Source organism: Ambystoma mexicanum, chromosome 2p, assembly GCF_040938575.1.
Source record: "Ambystoma mexicanum isolate Mex_15411 chromosome 2p, UKY_AmexF1_1, whole genome shotgun sequence".
NCBI classification, from domain to species: Eukaryota; Metazoa; Chordata; class Amphibia; order Caudata; family Ambystomatidae; genus Ambystoma; species Ambystoma mexicanum.
The window spans coordinates 990,193,635-990,212,300 of NC_090923.1; the positions used below are offsets into that span (position 1 = coordinate 990,193,635).

Genomic DNA, 18,666 nt, shown 5'->3' on the forward strand with positions numbered 1-18,666 from the left:
TGGGGAACTGGAGCCAAACGGAAACTCTCTGTGTGCCGAGTATATCTCGGAGATGTGAGGGAAGCAACAGTGAAAACGCCCGTGCACAGGCGAGTCACCACAGAGTTAATGGGAAAACAAGAGCGCCATGATGGACTAGTGTAGATATCATGTAAAGGAAATCATTAAGGCTACTCCATATAGACAAGGATATGTTTGAGGTGTGCGTATGCCGGAAATAAATTGCGCATGGTAAATGCACAAATAGAATTGGAATTACAAATAAATAAATAAATAAATAAATAAATAAAATTTAAAAAAAATTGCGAGACAGAAGGACATAGATCCGGAAGACATTAGTTAATTAATTGGAGTATGAAGTCACTTGAGCTGTCCACGGATGGCAGTAGTGTATTTTAAAACACCTGTGCCTGCATCTATAATAAATAGTGTTGCATGTGCTGAAAAAGATGCTAAATAAAGGAAGTGCGCCTCGACCTGACTGGATATGCAAGGATTGTGTTAAAACGGTTGCGCCCATGCTAGCAAGTGTATTCATTAAAAAAAAAAAAAAAAAAAAAAAAAAAAAAAAAGGGGGGGGGCGCTGCACCCGGGTAGATAGCATGATAGTTGAGTAATGACATGTAGATAGCGGCTGATTACCATTGACATCCATACAAATAATCGGTACCTATTGGCATGACATGTGCGAAGACCTTAAAAAACACACGTGTACCATAACTTTTAAACAACATGTAATCACAAAAAGACAGATAGTTCATGGTCTGTGTTCAGGCCAAACTCTACAGTACGGTATTGACAAATCAATCGGGCTTCCAATTGTCTAAGTTTGAGTATCTGGTTGCCTCCACGTTGTGGAAGTGACACCTTCATCATCCCAGCAAATTTGATCATTGTCTTGTTATCCATTTGATGGGATCTTTGCCAATGCAAAGCTAGGGGATATTTGGAGTCAGATTGAGTAATTGAGTACAGATGTTCCCTGATACGAATTTTCAGCGGGCGTATTGTACTGCCAATATAGAATAGGCCGCAGACACATTTAATACAGTAAATGCAGAATTTCGAATTACAATTAATAAAAGACAAAATCTTATGTGTACCTAAGTGTCCGAAGTCGATGGAGGTAGTCTCCAGTGCATGTGAACACGTGGAGCAGCCCCCACACTTGTAAAAACCAGGGCGTGGGGGCTGGTGTAACCAAGTATGTTGCTTGGGTGGGATTGACATGAATGAAGGAGAAAGTATGTTCTTGAGGTTGTTTGCCTTAGTATAGATAAAACTTGGTGAGTTGTCCACCCAAGGAGTAATATCACGATCAAGTTGTAGGATGTGCCAATGCCGTTTGATTATATTGTAAAGCAGCGAACTATCCGAATTAAATCTAGTAATAAATTTGAGTTTCTGAGAATGAACAGTCTCGTTCCTTATTTTCGGAGTGAGTAGATCGCATCTCTTCATGGTCCGTACATCATGTTCTGCTTTTACTACTGAGCGTACGTCATAGCCTCTAGCTATAAACCTTTGGCGTATCAATGAACATTCCTGGTCGAAGTCTTTCGTAAGCAGACAATTCCGTCTTGCCCGAATGAATTCGCCTTTGGGTATATTGGAAACTACAGTTTTCCTATGACAGCTAGTAGCATGCAGAACTGCATTCACGGATGTAGATTTTCTAAAAGTTTTAGTTACAAACTGATTATCTGAGATACTGATAGTAAGGTCTAAGAAATTAACACATATGGGGCTATACGTGTGTGTAAATTGAATGCCCCAATTGTTGGAATTGAGATAAGCAACAAATTCATTTAAAAGCTCAATAGAACCATTCCAAACCAAAAGCACATCATCGATATAACGTTTCCACATGTGAATATGTGGCGTGAAAAGCTGGTTAGAGAAAACGAGTTGTTGTTCATAGTTATGCATGAAAATGTTAGCTAACGCTGGGGCATAACTTGCCCCCATTGCAACTCCGATCAACTGTCTGTAGTAAGTGTTATTGAAAAGAAATTCATTGTTGGTAAGGGCAACAGATAGTAAATCTTTGATCATTTCGATATGTTCGAAAAACGAGGCTGAATGAGCACGAAAGATAAAGTCTATACTGCTGATTGCTTGCTGATGATTAATGGATGTATAAAGCGCTTTTACATCAAGTGTAACCAGGACAAGATTAGGTAACATAGGCAGTTGGTTAAGCATCTGGAGAATGTGCATTGTGTCACGAATGAAAGTAGGTATGTTGTTGACTAATGGTGAAATGCATTCATTGATGTACAGGGAGGTGGGCTCCAGGATACTGGAATTAGGTAACATAGGTAACATAGGCAGTTGGTTAAGCATCTGGAGAATGTGCATTGTGTCACGAATGAAAGTAGGTATGTTGTTGACTAATGGTGAAATGCATTCATTGATGTACAGGGAGGTGGGCTCCAGGATAGGAACTATCTAACCAGCTTTTCACGCCACATATTCACATGTGGAAACGTTATATCGATGATGTGCTTTTGGTTTGGAATGGTTCTATTGAGCTTTTAAATGAATTTGTTGCTTATCTCAATTCCAACAATTGGGGCATTCAATTTACACACACGTATAGCCCCATATGTGTTAATTTCTTAGACCTTACTATCAGTATCTCAGATAATCAGTTTGTAACTAAAACTTTTAGAAAATCTACATCCGTGAATGCAGTTCTGCATGCTACTAGCTGTCATAGGAAAACTGTAGTTTCCAATACACCCAAAGGCGAATTCATTCGGGCAAGACGGAATTGTCTGCTTACGAAAGACTTCGACCAGGAATGTTCATTGATACGCCAAAGGTTTATAGCTAGAGGCTATGACGTACGCTCAGTAGTAAAAGCAGAACATGATGTACGGACCATGAAGAGATGCGATCTACTCACTCCGAAAATAAGGAACGAGACTGTTCATTCTCCAGGATAGGAGCCCACCTCCCTGTACATCAATGAATGCATTTCACCATTAGTCAACAACATACCTACTTTCATTCGTGACACAATGCACATTCTCCAGATGCTTAACCAACTGCCTATGTTACCTATGTTACCTAATTCCAGTATCCTGGAGCCCACCTCCCTGTACATCAATGAATGCATTTCACCATTAGTCAACAACATACCTACTTTCATGCTTAACCAACTGCCTATGTTACCTAATCTTGTCCTGGTTACACTTGATGTAAAAGCGCTTTATACATCCATTAATCATCAGCAAGCAATCAGCAGTATAGACTTTATCTTTCGTGCTCATTCAGCCTCGTTTTTCGAACATATCGAAATGATCAAAGATTTACTATCTGTTGCCCTTACCAACAATGTATTTCTTTTCAATAACACTTACTACAGACAGTTGATCGGAGTTGCAATGGGGGCAAGTTATGCCCCAGCGTTAGCTAACATTTTCATGGATAACTATGAACAACAACTCGTTTTCTCTAACCAGCTTTTCACGCCACATATTCACATGTGGAAACGTTATATCGATGATGTGCTTTTGGTTTGGAATGGTTCTATTGAGCTTTTAAATGAATTTGTTGCTTATCTCAATTCCAACAATTGGGGCATTCAATTTACACACACGTATAGCCCCATATGTGTTAATTTCTTAGACCTTACTATCAGTATCTCAGATAATCAGTTTGTAACTAAAACTTTTAGAAAATCTACATCCGTGAATGCAGTTCTGCATGCTACTAGCTGTCATAGGAAAACTGTAGTTTCCAATATACCCAAAGGCGAATTCATTCGGGCAAGACGGAATTGTCTGCTTACGAAAGACTTCGACCAGGAATGTTCATTGATACGCCAAAGGTTTATAGCTAGAGGCTATGACGTACGCTCAGTAGTAAAAGCAGAACATGATGTACGGACCATGAAGAGATGCGATCTACTCACTCCGAAAATAAGGAACGAGACTGTTCATTCTCAGAAACTCAAATTTATTACTAGATTTAATTCGGATAGTTCGCTGCTTTACAATATAATCAAACGGCATTGGCACATCCTACAACTTGATCGTGATATTACTCCTTGGGTGGACAACTCACAAAGTTTTATCTATACTAAGGCAAACCACCTCAAGAACATACTTTCTCCTTCATTCATGTCAATCCCACCCAAGCAACATACTTGGTTACACCAGCCCCCACGCCCTGGTTTTTACAAGTGTGGGGGCTGCTCCACGTGTTCACATGCACTGGAGACTACCTCCATCGACTTCGGACACTTAGGTACACATAAGATTTTGTCTTTTATTAATTGTAATTCGAAATTCTGCATTTACTGTATTAAATGTGTCTGCGGCCTATTCTATATTGGCAGTACAATACGCCCGCTGAAAATTCGTATCAGGGAACATCTGTACTCAATTACTCAATCTGACTCCAAATATCCCCTAGCTTTGCATTGGCAAAGATCCCATCAAATGGATAACAAGACAATGATCAAATTTGCTGGGATGATGAAGGTGTCACTTCCACAACGTGGAGGCAACCAGATACTCAAACTTAGACAATTGGAAGCCCGATTGATTTGTCAATACCGTACTGTAGAGTTTGGCCTGAACACAGACCATGAACTATCTGTCTTTTTGTGATTACATGTTGTTTAAAAGTTAGGGTACACGTGTGTTTTTTAAGGTCTTCGCACATGTCATGCCAATAGGTACCGATTATTTGTATGGATGTCAATGGTAATCAGCCGCTATCTACATGTCATTACTCAACTATCATGCTATCTACCCGGGTGCAGCGCCCCCCCCTTTTTTTTTTTTTTTTTTTTTTAATGAATACACTTGCTAGCATGGGCGCAACCGTTTTAACACAATCCTTGCATATCCAGTCAGGTCGAGGCGCACTTCCTTTATTTAGCATCTTTTTCAGCACATGCAACACTCTTTATTATAGATGCAGGCACAGGTGTTTTAAAATACACTACTGCCATCCGTGGACAGCTCAAGTGACTTCATACTCCAATTAATTAACTAATGTCTTCCGGATCTATGTCCTTCTGTCTCGCAATTTTTTTTAAATTTTTTTTATTTATTTATTTATTTTTTATTTATTTTTTTGTAATTCCAATTCTATTTGTGCATTTACCATGCGCAATTTATTTCCGGCATACGCACACCTCAAACATATCCTTGTCTATATGGAGTAGCCTTAATGATTTCCTTTACATGATATCTACACTAGTCCATCATGGCGCTCTTGTTTTCCCATTAACTCTGTGGTGACTCGCCTGTGCACGGGCGTTTTCACTGTTGCTTCCCTCACATCTCCGAGTTATACTCGGCACACAGAGAGTTTCCGTTTGGCTCCAGTTCCCCACATAGCAGTGAAAGTACTGGTGAGTCAACGTTGACAATTTGTACACGGACCCTTCCAGCAAGAATTCTTGCTGCTTCAGATGTCCACAGAGATAAACCACTCAATTAGCTAATTGACCTCTTGTTGCTTTGTTTTCTTTGGCTCTTGCCGCACCTGCATTCTTCGTTTCCTGCCCGTGCTGCAGCAAGATAATAATTTACTGAAAATTCATTCGTGCAACTGCAAAATAATGGTATGTCATTTCTTTATTTTCAAATGACTGCTAGGTGGAAATCTAGTCAGTCAGATTCCTACATAAATAGCCATCCCGTCTTTTGCTTTATAGGGAGCCCACGCCTAACTTTGTCAGATTACTCAACTTCTACCTTTGGTAAGTGGGATAAAACTATATATATAATATTAAAACAATTTTCTATGACGCAACATATTTGCAACCCCTCTTTTTATCGTATTCGATTCATTAAGTTGCCACTTGATAAAACATTTTTTAATTTTGCATTTTTCTCTAGTATTCAAAATACACACTAGCCAAGATTAAGGTACAATTTTAACAGTCAGTGGCCTTATACATGTATTTCTGGCTGATTACCATGAGCATCTTCTCTCACTGAATAATTTTGTTGTTCTTTTGTCTTTTTTCTCTCTCCTCCCTCTTTTCATTGTTTTATAATGTGTTATGTTTTTTCCACCGAATTACGCACTTTTTGTGTTTTTAATTTCCTTTCTTTGAATTGGTTTGATTTGATATGTGCATTCGTTGCAACTGTCTGTTACTTTAAACCATATACTCAATGTGTTTGGCAAACCCTAACTGCCTCCTTGCCCTGGGTCTGGAGACTGGTTTGTTTTGCTATTGAATCATGCTTAACAAATGTTTTCGTTGTACATCAATGTTTTATAATTTTGCACAAGCAGCCTCAGTAGAAGAGCGGGAAGCTCGAAACACGTGTCAGGCTGCACCAATTCTGATTAAAACCACTCATTTAATTTGCAATTGCTTATTATTCTATGTGTGTGCGCAGTTTGAGAGCAAACCCTTTCTTTCACAAGGAAAGCTGTCTTACATGACAGGAACTTCAGAGGCGCCCGAATGCATAGGCTCGAATGGGGCCCCCATGAGCTTGGTCAGCACCACATTAAGCTCCCACGCTGGGGCAGGAGCCTTCACCGGCGGGAATGATCGGAATAGTCCCTTCATGAATTCTTTCACCAAGCGATGAGACCACAAGGACGCCCGTCCCGTCGTCCTGGTATATCGGGAGATTGCAGCCAGATGTATTTTGATGGAGGTGTGAGCCAGTCCAGCTTTGGCCAGCGACAGTAGGTACGGCAGTACTTGAGGGGCCGTAATCCGCAGAGGGTTAATCTTCTGTGCACGGCACCAGACAGAGAACCTCTTCCATTTATGTCCGTAGCACTTGAGAGTTGAGGACGCCCTGGCCTTTGCAAGAACCTCTCTGCAGTCGGCCGGGATGTCGTACCCTCCCAACTCTAGTGCTGCAGGAGCCAGGCCTGCAAGTTCAGCGACTCCAGGTTGTGGTGAAGAATGGCGCCTCCTTCTCTGGAGAGAAGGGTCTGCGTCCATCGGCAGCTTGACTGGTGGGGACGTTGACAAGTCCCGAAGGTCTGGGAACCAGATCTGCCTCGGTAACGCCGGTACGACGAGGATCATCCTGCATCGGGACCTCTTGAGCTGGTTGATGAGCCGGAGCAGCAACGGCAGCGGAGGGAACGCATAAAGAAATAGGCCGTCCCAGGGGAACAAGAAAGCATCGCCTATGCTCCTCGGCTGGGGGAACCTGCTGGCGAACCTCCGGCACTTGGAATTTGTCGCCGATTTGGGGTTCGCCCCATCGTCGGAAGAGTCAATCCACTTGATCCTGGCGTAGTTCCTACTCGTGGCACGAGCGCAGCTCCCTGCTGAGTGAGTCGGCGATCGTGTTTTTTATTCCTGCCAGATGAAGAGGCACCAGAAACATCCCTTGGGCGACGGCCCAATGCCACAGATGCTGGGCTTCCCTGGATAGGGCCGGGGACCTGGTTCCGCCCTGCTTCAGGATGTAGAACATCGTGGTGGTGTTGTCGGTGAAGATCCTCACCACCTTGCCCTTGAGGGACGGAAGAAAGGACCTGAGGGCCCAGAACACCGCGCGGAGCTCCAAGATGTTGATGTGGAGAGACCTCTCCTCCGGGAGCCAAAGGCCTCTCGCGTGAAAATTTCCGGATTGTGCTCCCCAACCTTCCAGGGAGGCGTCCGTCGTCACCGTCACCTGGTGAGCTGGGGTCTGAAAGTCTGTGCCCGCCGACAGATGGGAGCGGGTACCCCACCACCGGATCTCCTGACTGAATGTCTCGTTGAGAGGGATCCTGTCCTCGAAGCTGCCCGTCGACTGGATCCAGCGGGCGTCGAGGAACTCCTGTAAGGGTCTCATCCGAAGCCTGCAAAGGTGCACCAGATAAATGCAGGAGGACATCATCCCGAGGAGGGACTTGATAGATCTTACCCTGGCCATGTCCGTGGCCAGCAGACGCTGCACCTTGCCCAGAATGGTCCTGGTCCTTTCCTCCGACGGCGAGGCCAGCCGCGCCACTGTGTCGAGCTTGGCTCCCAGAAACAGGGCGACTTGCGACGGAACCAGGTGGGATTTTGGAAAGTTGATGGAGAATCCCAGGTCCGTGAGCAGCTGGACGGTCTTCGCAATGTGCTCCACGGCGAGCTCCCTTGTCCTTGCCCGGATGAGCCAGTCGTCCAGGTAGGGGTAGACGTGGATCCCCTGGAGGCGCAGCCGCGCCGCCACCGGTGCGAGGCACTTGGTGAATACCCTGGGTCCCGACTTCAATCCGAACGGGAGGGCCTTGAACTGGTAGTGCCGCCCTTGGACCACGAACCTGAGGAACTTTCAGTGTCTTTTTAGATTGGGGATGTGGAAGTACGCATCCTCCAAGTCCAACGACGACAGGAAATCGCCCTCCTCCAGCTGTCCCAGCACATGCTGGAGGGTGACCATACGGAACTTCTGTGCCTTGATGTACTTGTTCAGTTGTCGTAGGTCCAGGATGGGGCGCCATCCTCCTGTCTTCTTTTTTACGAGGAAGTACCTTGAGTAAACTCCGAAGCCCCTTTGGGACGAGCTCGATGGCACCCTTCTTGAGCATCGCCCTTACTTCCAACATTAGTTGAGGGACGTGATTTTCCTTCCTGGCCACGGGTGGAAAGTGAGGGCACTTCTTCTGAAACTCGAGGGCGTGCCCTTGGGCCAGGGCGTCCAGCACCCATCAGTCGGTGGAGATGGACTCCCACACGCCGACGAACCTCGCCAGCTGGCCTCCCACCGGGGTGGTTCGGCGGAGGCCCGACCCCACGGTCGGTTCAATCTTGTTTGGAGGCCGCCTTGCCTCCTTGACGACGACGGGCACCACGTCGTGCCCGTCGTCGTGGGCAATTGTTGACTTGCCGCGTCCCCTGTAGGCTTCCTGGGACGAAGATCTTGCCGCTTGGCGGTAAGTGGAGGAGCCACTGCCGGATCCCTTGGAGGCACCTTGTCTGCCTCCGTAGCTCCGAAAGGACAGCCGTCGTTGTTGGAGCACTCCCAGTGCCCGGGCATTCTCTGTCTGTCTTGATGGCCTGAAGGGACTCATCAACCGCCTTCCCAAACAGGTTGTTCCCGTCGAAGGGCATGTCCAAAACCTTGGTTTGTACGTCCTGGCGGAAATCCGTGGCCTTGAGCCATCCTCGTCGTCTCAAGCAAACGCTGTTGCCCAACTGACGGAAACCGGTGTCGGCGATGTCCGTTGCCACCGTGATGGCGTGGTCCGAAGCAATCTCCCCCCCTCCTGTAGAATTTCAAGGGCCTCAGCCCTTTTGGCGTCCGGAAGGAAGTCTAACAGAGGGGCGATTTTGAACCACAACCCCCTGTCGTGGCGGGCTACGATAGCCAGGGCGTTGGCCGCCTTGATAGTCGTCACTGCGGATGAGATGATCCGTCGTCCCATCGTGTCCAACTTCCTGCCTTCGCCATCCGGCAGGGAAGTTGATGTCTAGGCCGATGCCCCCCCCCCCAGCTTTCTTCTTTGCCGCCGCCGAGACGACCGAATCCGGGGTAGGTTGTGCCCGAAGGCACAAGGGGGCAGCGTCGGGGACCCATTACTTCTTCTCGTACCGGTCCCTCTTTGCCGGCGCCGTGGCAGGGTTCTTGAGGAGGGCGAGCCCCTCATCCCAGATGTCATCAAGAAGCAATACGGCGAGGACCGTCTTCCTTTTAGCCTCGCGCCGTTGGTAAAGGAACCCTTCTTTCTTCTTTTCTTCTGGGCAGAGCTGAAAAAGCTCAGATGCCCTGGAAATTATGGCATGAAAGGATCCAATCTCGTCGGGCGGGGACGCCCGAGCAGGGGGCATCGGGGGACACGTCCCGTCGTCGCCTCCGTCGTCATCTGTACCTGTCGTAGCCGTGTCCGTGCCTGTATCATCCCCGTGGGTAGTAGACCGGGGGGAAGGCAGAGCAGGCCGCAGAGGTGGGAGAGGTGGCGTAGGATGCGTCCTCCTCCTCTTATGCGGTGGATTCTCGGAAGGTCCTGGCTCCGGTTCCCCCCGTCGGGTCTGGCTCAGGTACCTCAGTCGGGGGAAGGGGCAACCTTGTCCTTATCTCCGAGCATAAGGACTGAATCGCTGACAAAATGGCCGCCGAGGTGTCCTGCGGCGCCAGAAACAACGGGCGCGAGGGCTCTTGGGGAGCCTTGTCGCCGACACCGTCGCTCTTGTCGTCGCCCTCGTCGGGATCCCTCCCGATGGGCTGGGCCTCTTCCACGACTTCAATGAGCTCTTCTTCAGAGGTCGTGTCCGTATCCACGATGGCCACCAGCCCCTCCTCCACCTGTTCCAACGAGGACTTCGTGGGGGGTCTTCTCAATGGGCCTGAAAGACGACTCCCTCCGCGGTGGCAGGGAGACTCTGGGTCCTGAGGGCGCCTCCACTGGTGTAGCCTCCACAGGCTGAGCCAGGGCCACGGCGACATCCTCAATCGAGGTCTTAGCTGGGTGAATTAAGGCCATCGTCACCTTCTGTACGCCTGTGGCCTTCACCTTGGGGGGAGGGTCCGAGCCTCGCACCCCCTCTGTCGGAATCTTGGAGATCGACCGGGGCCTCTCCAGAATGGTCGCCGGGTTCTCGGACTTCCTCTTACCCGAGCCAGAGCAGTGGCTCGTGGTTGATGGCGCCGGGGAGGATGCGCCCTGCCCGGCAGCCAAGGAGCCCGACCGCTCGGCGCTCCCGGTGCCCGCGGACTCGCGGTGCTTAGCCTTTTGTTGGGCCCCCATCGACGGGGCACCCTCACAGGACTTAGAAGACCGCTCAGACTTCTTTTTCTTCTACTCACCTGACGGGCTCTTCCCTTCCAGCCAGTTGGCGAGACGGAGGTGGCGATCCTTCATGGTACGCTCCGACATGTTCCCACAAAACGCACAGTCCTTCTCCTTGTGCATCTTGTCCTCATGGAGACAGTAGAGGCATAACGAATGCTCATCCTCCTTGAAAACATTCTGAAGCTGGCATCCAGGGCAGGTCCTGAACAGCTTCCCGGGCGTCGAGCTTCCTTTCTCCTGGGCCATGTCCGGGGTAGGCCTCGGAACTTCTGGAATCCTCCAAAAGCGTAACTTGACGAAATCTTCACCCTTGAGGGGCGTAGAAAACTCTGAAACGGATCCCCATTGATCGGATGTAGAAACGGTGGAGCTTGAGGGTCTATTTAACCGAAAAAGGAGAAAAATCTCCTGAAAAAGCGCGAAAACGCAGCAAAAGCTCGAGAGCTACAGCACGAGGACTCCCAACACTTGAACGTGCGGTAAAAATCTGAGGATGGCTGCCAGAGGCGGGGCTTAGGGAGAGGGCAGTCATTGGCTGGGGGCAGTATGACCCAGAGACCAGTGATTGGTTACTACTAAGAAAGACAGATCAGAAACTAAACTGATACAGATTTATTTCTATACCGAGGATTCCCGGCCTGACGACAGGGAATATTCATGAGCATGTGAATCCATGCCAGACCCCATGCTGGAGAAACGATAATATAATAACATTGTCTTTTCCCTTTGTAACGTTGCTACAAATGTAATTGCAAACAAACACAAAAGGGAAAGTGCCCTTTGAAGTGTATTTAAGTTTTCTGAAGTGTTCTAGTGTAAGCGTATAATGTATTTAAAGTGATTCTGGTGTACATATAATACATAATTTTATATAATTTTATGTGTAAGAGTTTCTTTGCTGTTCATGTCTAACTAAGATTCAGCATACTTACCTACAGCTCACATCTTCCTCTTAAGATAAACCCACCTGCTCTGCCATGCTGCCAAGGTGCTGAGTTAGTCAAATCCCTGGGATAGCTTACTAAAGTCTTACTACCAGTAGGACTTTAGTAAAACACAGGTAAAGTAAAAAGGAAAGCTCAAGGAGCTTCTACCAACACCCCACTGAAAGTGCTGTGCACTGCAATAATAACATGTAGATGCCAGAAAACATGGAGGAGAGCATATCTCCATTAAATAGTACCAAAAAGGGATAACAAGGGTTCCCACTGTTAGAGTAAAAGAATGGGCGATTGTGGAAAACGGTTCCCACTCACTCAGGAGAATCAGTCCAGAAATCAAATAGTCCAGCAGAAATGTTGGGGACTCACAGTGGGGAGAATTTCACCCAAAAAGGAAAGTCTACCGAACACCATCCAGCTGCAGCTCGTCTAATGCAGGCAGAGTTACAACAGGTGAAAGCTGGAAAGCCCATCCAAAGTATATCCAAAGTATATCCAAAGTATATCCAACAGCAACCTTGCCAATTCCTTGGTACTTACGGCCTCTTCTTCTAGCTTCTTCATGCGCCTCTCTGTTTTCATCTTGCCAGACCCCTTTCCATGAAACCGGTGTGAGAGTTGCCGGAAGGCCTGAAGCAGAGAGATAACATACAGAAACAAAGATAAAGGGATGTTTCTCAGCACATTATTACTCCCAATCACTCTGGGGATTTGGTACATATTCAAAGAAACAATTTTAGCCTGAACAGAGAGAAGTTTAGCACTTAACTAAGAACCAGAGTAGGGATTAACCTCAACCTGGCATATATGCCAAATTGAACACTAGGGCCGGGATGATCTGCCTAATTACCTTGAGGTAACAATGTGTTGCTACACTAACTAATTGTAAAGTGGAGCTGGAACCACCCAAGCATGGGCTACGAAGAACTGCCCCCTGCTTGGACACACAAAAGCAGTAGTTTCCCTTTCTTCTGTTCAGATAATGGAGACAGTTTGCACAGTTGGTCAGAACATGGAAGCAAACATAACAAATATTAACATTTGGTAAAAAGCAAACAGTGCTGTTCCTCGAGCAGTATATACATACCTCTTTAGGACACAGCTTTCTGCCAGTCTCATCCACGTATTCTATCTTCACATCAGGTCGGTATCCCTCCTTCTCTTTGAACTCTTGGGTGAACCCTCTGTACTCTTCCCTCCTGCTGTATTTGTCATCAATGGCCCTAAAGGAGGCACAAAGATAAATCAGTGAAAAGATTCCTCATACATTGTGTGAGAAACCCAAAGGTGTCTCCCTGACTAGTCCCCGGGGGTCTGTCATCCAGATGGCCAAGACACGGCCATCGATATTGGATCCAGTACCAGGGAGTGGACCTGTGGAGGAGGATCACCTGAATGGGGGGGGGGGGGGGTCCTCGGGAGTGGAAGTGGGAAACCAGACGGGCGAGAGGCGGTAGCCCCCTTCATCCGACTACTTTTCCCCAACCTACCATATAGGATACACAAGCACTTTACCCCCCTTTTCAGACGTGAACACTTTTTGCATATTACGAAGGGCGACGGACTAACACTCAAGCTATTTACCAGACATGTCCCAACAGCAGGGTCAGACAAAGTCAGACAATTGACCAGAACCATACACCTCTGATGGCCCTTTCCCTTCCCCACAGGGATAAAAGGTGGAGCACAAGAGCACAATACGAGCAAGGCAGACCGCACGGCCAAGGAGCTAACTCAGCACGGCAGTTCAAGAGGAGAGGAAAGACTGCACATAACAAAAGGGTGACAAGGAAAGAAGCGACCTTGCCCTTTCCGAACAAGCCAGTGAAACCTCAGCAGAAGGAACCTTAAGACTGCAAACAAAAGCCAGCATGTGTTGCAGGAGATGTCAATGGTACACAAGACCCTCCGCCGCTGATAACCAAGCCGGGGAGAGACGCTCGCCTCTGTGGTACCAACCTGGACTCCAACCAGAAAAAAAGCCAAGCGGTTCATCACAGCCGTTGAGTCGAGGCGAGAGGCCATAAGAAAACAAACTGTTGAACGAAAAGTAGTAAACAGCCAATTGAACTTTGAATGCATTATTTGCAATGTGGGTAAAGGGGAAAATCAGCAACAGAAGAGTCCCGCACCACATGGGTGCTCACTCGGGAAACTCTGGGAGATTACCAGATTATTGAAACTACCAGAAGATCTTGGGAAAGGCGAGAGGAGGGGTCAAAGTGGTTATACAAGGGTCTTGTAAAATCCTCTGTACAGTCAAAAGTCTTTACAACAGAGGATTGTGAAGCTAAAGGAAGTGAATCCCACATTGTGAATGTGTGATTAACAGATTGGCAAACGTGAACCCGAACCTGAACGAGGGATGCTGATAAAGAGGGGACAAAGTCTAAAGTCCTCAAATGCAGTGCGTTGACGAGAGTGAACCCAGCCGAGGGATGTCCACTGTGAACTGTTGAGAAAAAGACATTAAGATTTGTGAATGTCAGAAAGAAAACTGTGTTGAAAGCCATAGTGAACCTGGTGGAGGGAGGCTGAAAATTAAGAAGGGTCAGAGCGGACTTAGGGGTGGAAAAAGGCATCACCCAATGTATATGTGAAAAGGAACTCTTTGTTCATTATTTGAATACATCAGGCCCACGGTGGGAAGAGACTTTGATAGAAAAGAGACTTAACTACCAAATGCCCAGATAGCTGAAAGCGGAACTGTAAGCTCGTGTTGGGAAAGCTCGAGCATGTGCTGTGCTCCAAAGTCCCACCTTGTCTCGTGCTGAAAACGTGGGGGAAGGGAGACCTCAACTACTGCATCCTGACTTCTCATTTGTGAACACTTCCTTCTTTCTTAAGAACATGATCCCACACTTTTTTGTATTTAGGGTAAGGATTGACAATAGGTTTTTCTTAGTATAGGTCCCTTTTATTTGACAACACCAGTAGGACTGCCTTATTATTTGATGGTCGAAGCTTGCTCCCATCTTAGGTTTAGATTAGGCTTTTTTCCCCAGCGTACCTTTGCAGTTTAATAAACACCCTTGAACTGCAATCACTTGTGTCTGTCTTTACTGTTGCCACCATGAGTTCCTTACAATTGCCAAGTAGAGCACACACCAGAATGGCAGCTGCTCTTGATTCTGCCTTTGAGAAGAATCAGTGGAAGAAGGGCACTTAACACTTCAATGCAGTGTCAGCTTTTGAAGGGTTGTACTGTCTGCATTACTGCCCAAAAGTATAAATAGGACCCCCCACCTTCAAGAGCGCTCTGTACTTTATGTAGTGTAAAGGAGGGCAAAGTCGCCATCACCATGTTCTATGGTCAGGATTATCAGAACAGTAATGTCACAATTTTTACCATGCTGTAATCATGGCATTGGTACAACATAATTGATGGACAACAAAACCGCTATTTATTTAAAGCACACCACACAACTGTTTGGCTCACCTCGCTTAAATAAGTATATCTATTCAGTGCTGATTAAATTTATTGAGCTCTGAATCATGCTGGAATTTAAAGCTATGACCTCCAAGTCACTGGGGAAATTGTCCACTTGTTGAGCTGCCGATGGTGGCACTGACCCCATCACTCTACTGCAGTGGCAATGCTGCTATGGGGAGGAGGACATCATTGCTCGGACCCTTGTGCTGCATTGACAGCATAGAGATTACCAAAAAGGGGAGGCTAGCTCAATCTGCATCTCTGCCCTGCTTTTAGGAACTGTAAGAATGGAATTGTTCCCATCACTTTGCTGTAATGTCAGTATTGGTAATGACAGTACTGCCTTACAGCTACACTTTTGGAAACAGAAGGACTGAACTACCTTTACATCTGAATAAGAATGTCAAACTTACATTTTGTCCTCGATACAGTACAAGGCTGACGGCAGCGACTTGTTTGGAGCCTTAACTCTAGCAATCTTCTGCATTTGCGTTTCCAGGAGACCTGCGATAGGGAGGAAAAGGGGTAGTCAGGTGTGCGTGCATAGGTAAACAAATTCTAATCCATTTTTGTGGCCATTGAGCAACCCATTTGTTCAAGTGTACTCTATCTCTCAGTATGTTCTGTTGAAAGTAATGCACTAGGTACAAATTCAACAAATAATTTCCACTCTGCTTCCCCCTCTATCACCAGGTGTTCTTGAAAGTTTAAGGAAAAAACAAAACAAAAAAAACAATGGCAGAAATCATCATTTCCTCATCAGCTGCACCACTTTGCCTAGTCATTCAATGGTTCTAAAAATACTTGACTCGCAATCAGCATGAAAGACACGATTGGTTCCCCACCGGTGTTAGGACAGTTTTTCTAAAGTCCAAATAAGGGCTTCATAAAACCATACATCTGACAGTACATAAACTCCACTCTTAGTTTAAGGCTGTACCACCTGAGAATGTTGGTAGCATGGACAGAGCAGCCAGGCTTATCTTAGAAGGGCGAGAAAGAGCTGTAGCTTGACACAAAGTAGTTGTATAATACATATAGTCCAAAGAAACACTGCAACACTCTGTATTGTAAAAATAAATTGCTTATTTAAACACAAGTAGGCCCAGATAAATCTTGGGAAAATAAGTACTACAACATATTGAACACAATTATACAAACCAACGCAATACAAAGGATACAACCCAAAGTATAACCTTACTGAGAATATTCTATTTTATTTGTATCGCGCTCGTACACAAGTATTTCAGAGCGCGACCAGGCAAAGGGAGGTCGAACAAGGGAGGAAAAAAAACAACGATCTTACTAGGCCCAGTGACATTGAGAACACGCAAGTGCATGGAAAAGGGAAGAAGGGGGAAGTGCATGGAAGGAGGGGGAGTTGCAAAGTGTGGAACAGAGGAGAGAAACAGAATAAATAAGTAATAATAAATAAATGAAGGTAATGATCAGCGGAAGGGCAGGCAGCAAGTGGCAGGTGCTAGATTAGTCAGATAGGGTATATCTGATAAGTGCAGAGGAAATGTTGGTAGGGGACTGTATGGGTACAGATACAGGCCCCAGTGCAGGGGTGGCATGGAGGAAGTGCAAGAAGGAGGCAACTGGGCTCGAAGGACAGGGGGTGGCCAGGTACAGTGCCGAGAGAGAAGACAGATCAGCAGAGGAGAAGAGGGGCAAAGGCGGAAGCGAAGAGGAAGGTCTTGAGGTGCTTCCGGAACCGGAGAAGGTTCTCCTCGAGTTTCAAGGTGGCCGGGAGGCTGTTACAAAGGGAGGCCCCACCCGAAGACAGATCTACCCCCAGCTCGTTTCTTAGAAAAACGATTGACCCTGAGGGAGTTAGAAGTAGAGGAGCGAAGGGCTTGAGAAGGGAGGTATTTACGGAGGGATAGTTGAAGTTATTTTGGACGCAGGCCCCCACAAAGCCTTGTGGACAATGCAGAGGGTTTAAAATGTAATCCTTGCATCCACAGGGAGCCAATGAAGGGATTTCAAAGCTGGAGCGATACCGTCCCAAAGCTTGAGGCAGAGGACAAGTCACGCAGTGTTGTACTGGATTAGTTGTAGATGGCGGAGAGTGGAGGCAGGTAGATTGAGAAAGAGGCTGTTACAGTAGTCCAACTTAGAGAGAACCAGAGCTTGGAAGACAGTGAGCCTCTGACGGAAGGAGAGGAAAGGCAGAGTACCTCTAAGGAGGTGCAGTGAGAAGTTAGACTTTTTAGAGACGTCAGAGATGTGTGCGGAGAAGGAAAAGTGTGGAGTCAACGATGTCCCCAAGGTTCTTAGCCACGCAGGTAGGGGTGGGAGGAGGGCCAAGGGAGGCTGGCCAGAGAGTGAGGGGAAATGATTGAGTAGATGTGCCAATGAGGAGGATCTCAGTCTTATTGGCATTTAGACAAAGATCGCTGGCAGCACACCAATTTTGAATGGCGGTTAGGCAATCCGAGATGAGGGAAGGAGAGGATGTGGCTGAAGGAAGCCAGAAAATGAGTTGGGTGTCATCAGCATAGCACTGGAAATTAGAGTTGAAGATGGAAATGCAGTAGGCAAGAGTTGCCAGGTATTGGTTGAAAAGCCAGGGCAAGAGGTTAGACCCCTGCGGTACACCACAGGTAGAGAGGGAGATGGAACACGGGAAGGACCCAAGTTGTACCTGGGAGGGTCGACCAGAAAGGAAAGAGGTCAGCCAGGCCAGAGACTGATCGGTGAATTTACAACAATTAGTAGTGAAGGCGAGTCAAACCTACAACACATTCAGAATGGCAGTCAACTATTCTTGGGGAGTAAAACCAGATTATATATCCACACTTTTAGAATACAATCAGTAATTCAAGTGTAGTTGACCCAGTCAGTCATGCAGTGAGACTCATTTATAAAATCACATCATAAACCAACCCTGTTACAAGTAAACTACTTGCAACATTACTTTTTAAAACTCAGTTCAGAGCTAGTAAAACTCCTCATACTTTCTGAAGGGGCCTCAAGCTACTCAATGATAAGTATGAACACTCAACTATTGTAGAATGTGTCTTTATAAAACAATAATTGCTAAGCGCAATGTATTTCAACACACGTAATTGACCCATTGGTATATAACTATATGCTATCTAACAGCTGGTTATACCCAATATACTTTTAAGAAGTGTATAATACTGTTTCTAACGTAAGTAAGAATTTCATGAAACTATATTAGAATAGCACTAATGCAGTTCAGGGAAAGCAAAACTCAGTGTTACAAGTTTAGAAGAGCAGCAGCTATTCAGGGTAAGACCTATATATGTTTAGGAGGGGCTACCAGCAACTCATAAAACAAGTATTAACTACCAGACTGTTTTAGATCTGTATAAAGCATAGCCGGAAAAATAAGGGTAAACTTTAAGAATGACAATCTGTTATTCAAGGTCAAACCTTATTGGTAATCTTTTACACGCTCATTAAGAATAATAAAACAGTACCAATATGTAGTACTTTCCAGAAGGGAGGAAACTCCATTAAAAGTTAGTAAAGCAACATAAATACTTTTTAGAGGGGCAGAATGCAACTCAAAAGTAAGCATAAACTTAATGACACTAACTTCCTTCA

General features: G+C 46.2%; 1 protein-coding gene across 1 annotated transcript in view; it reads right to left on the bottom strand.

Annotated features, from left to right (window-relative positions):
* Positions 1-18,666, bottom strand: part of SART1 (spliceosome associated factor 1, recruiter of U4/U6.U5 tri-snRNP) — a 1,237,846-nt gene that overhangs the window by 149,369 nt on the left and 1,069,811 nt on the right. Inside the window, exons 16-18 of the mRNA XM_069644803.1 lie at positions 15,501-15,591; positions 12,742-12,877; positions 12,195-12,284 (exon numbers count right to left, since the gene is read on the bottom strand). Of these exons, the coding sequence (XP_069500904.1) occupies positions 12,195-12,284; positions 12,742-12,877; positions 15,501-15,591 (317 nt within the window). The remainder of the gene's footprint in view (positions 1-12,194; positions 12,285-12,741; positions 12,878-15,500; positions 15,592-18,666) is intronic.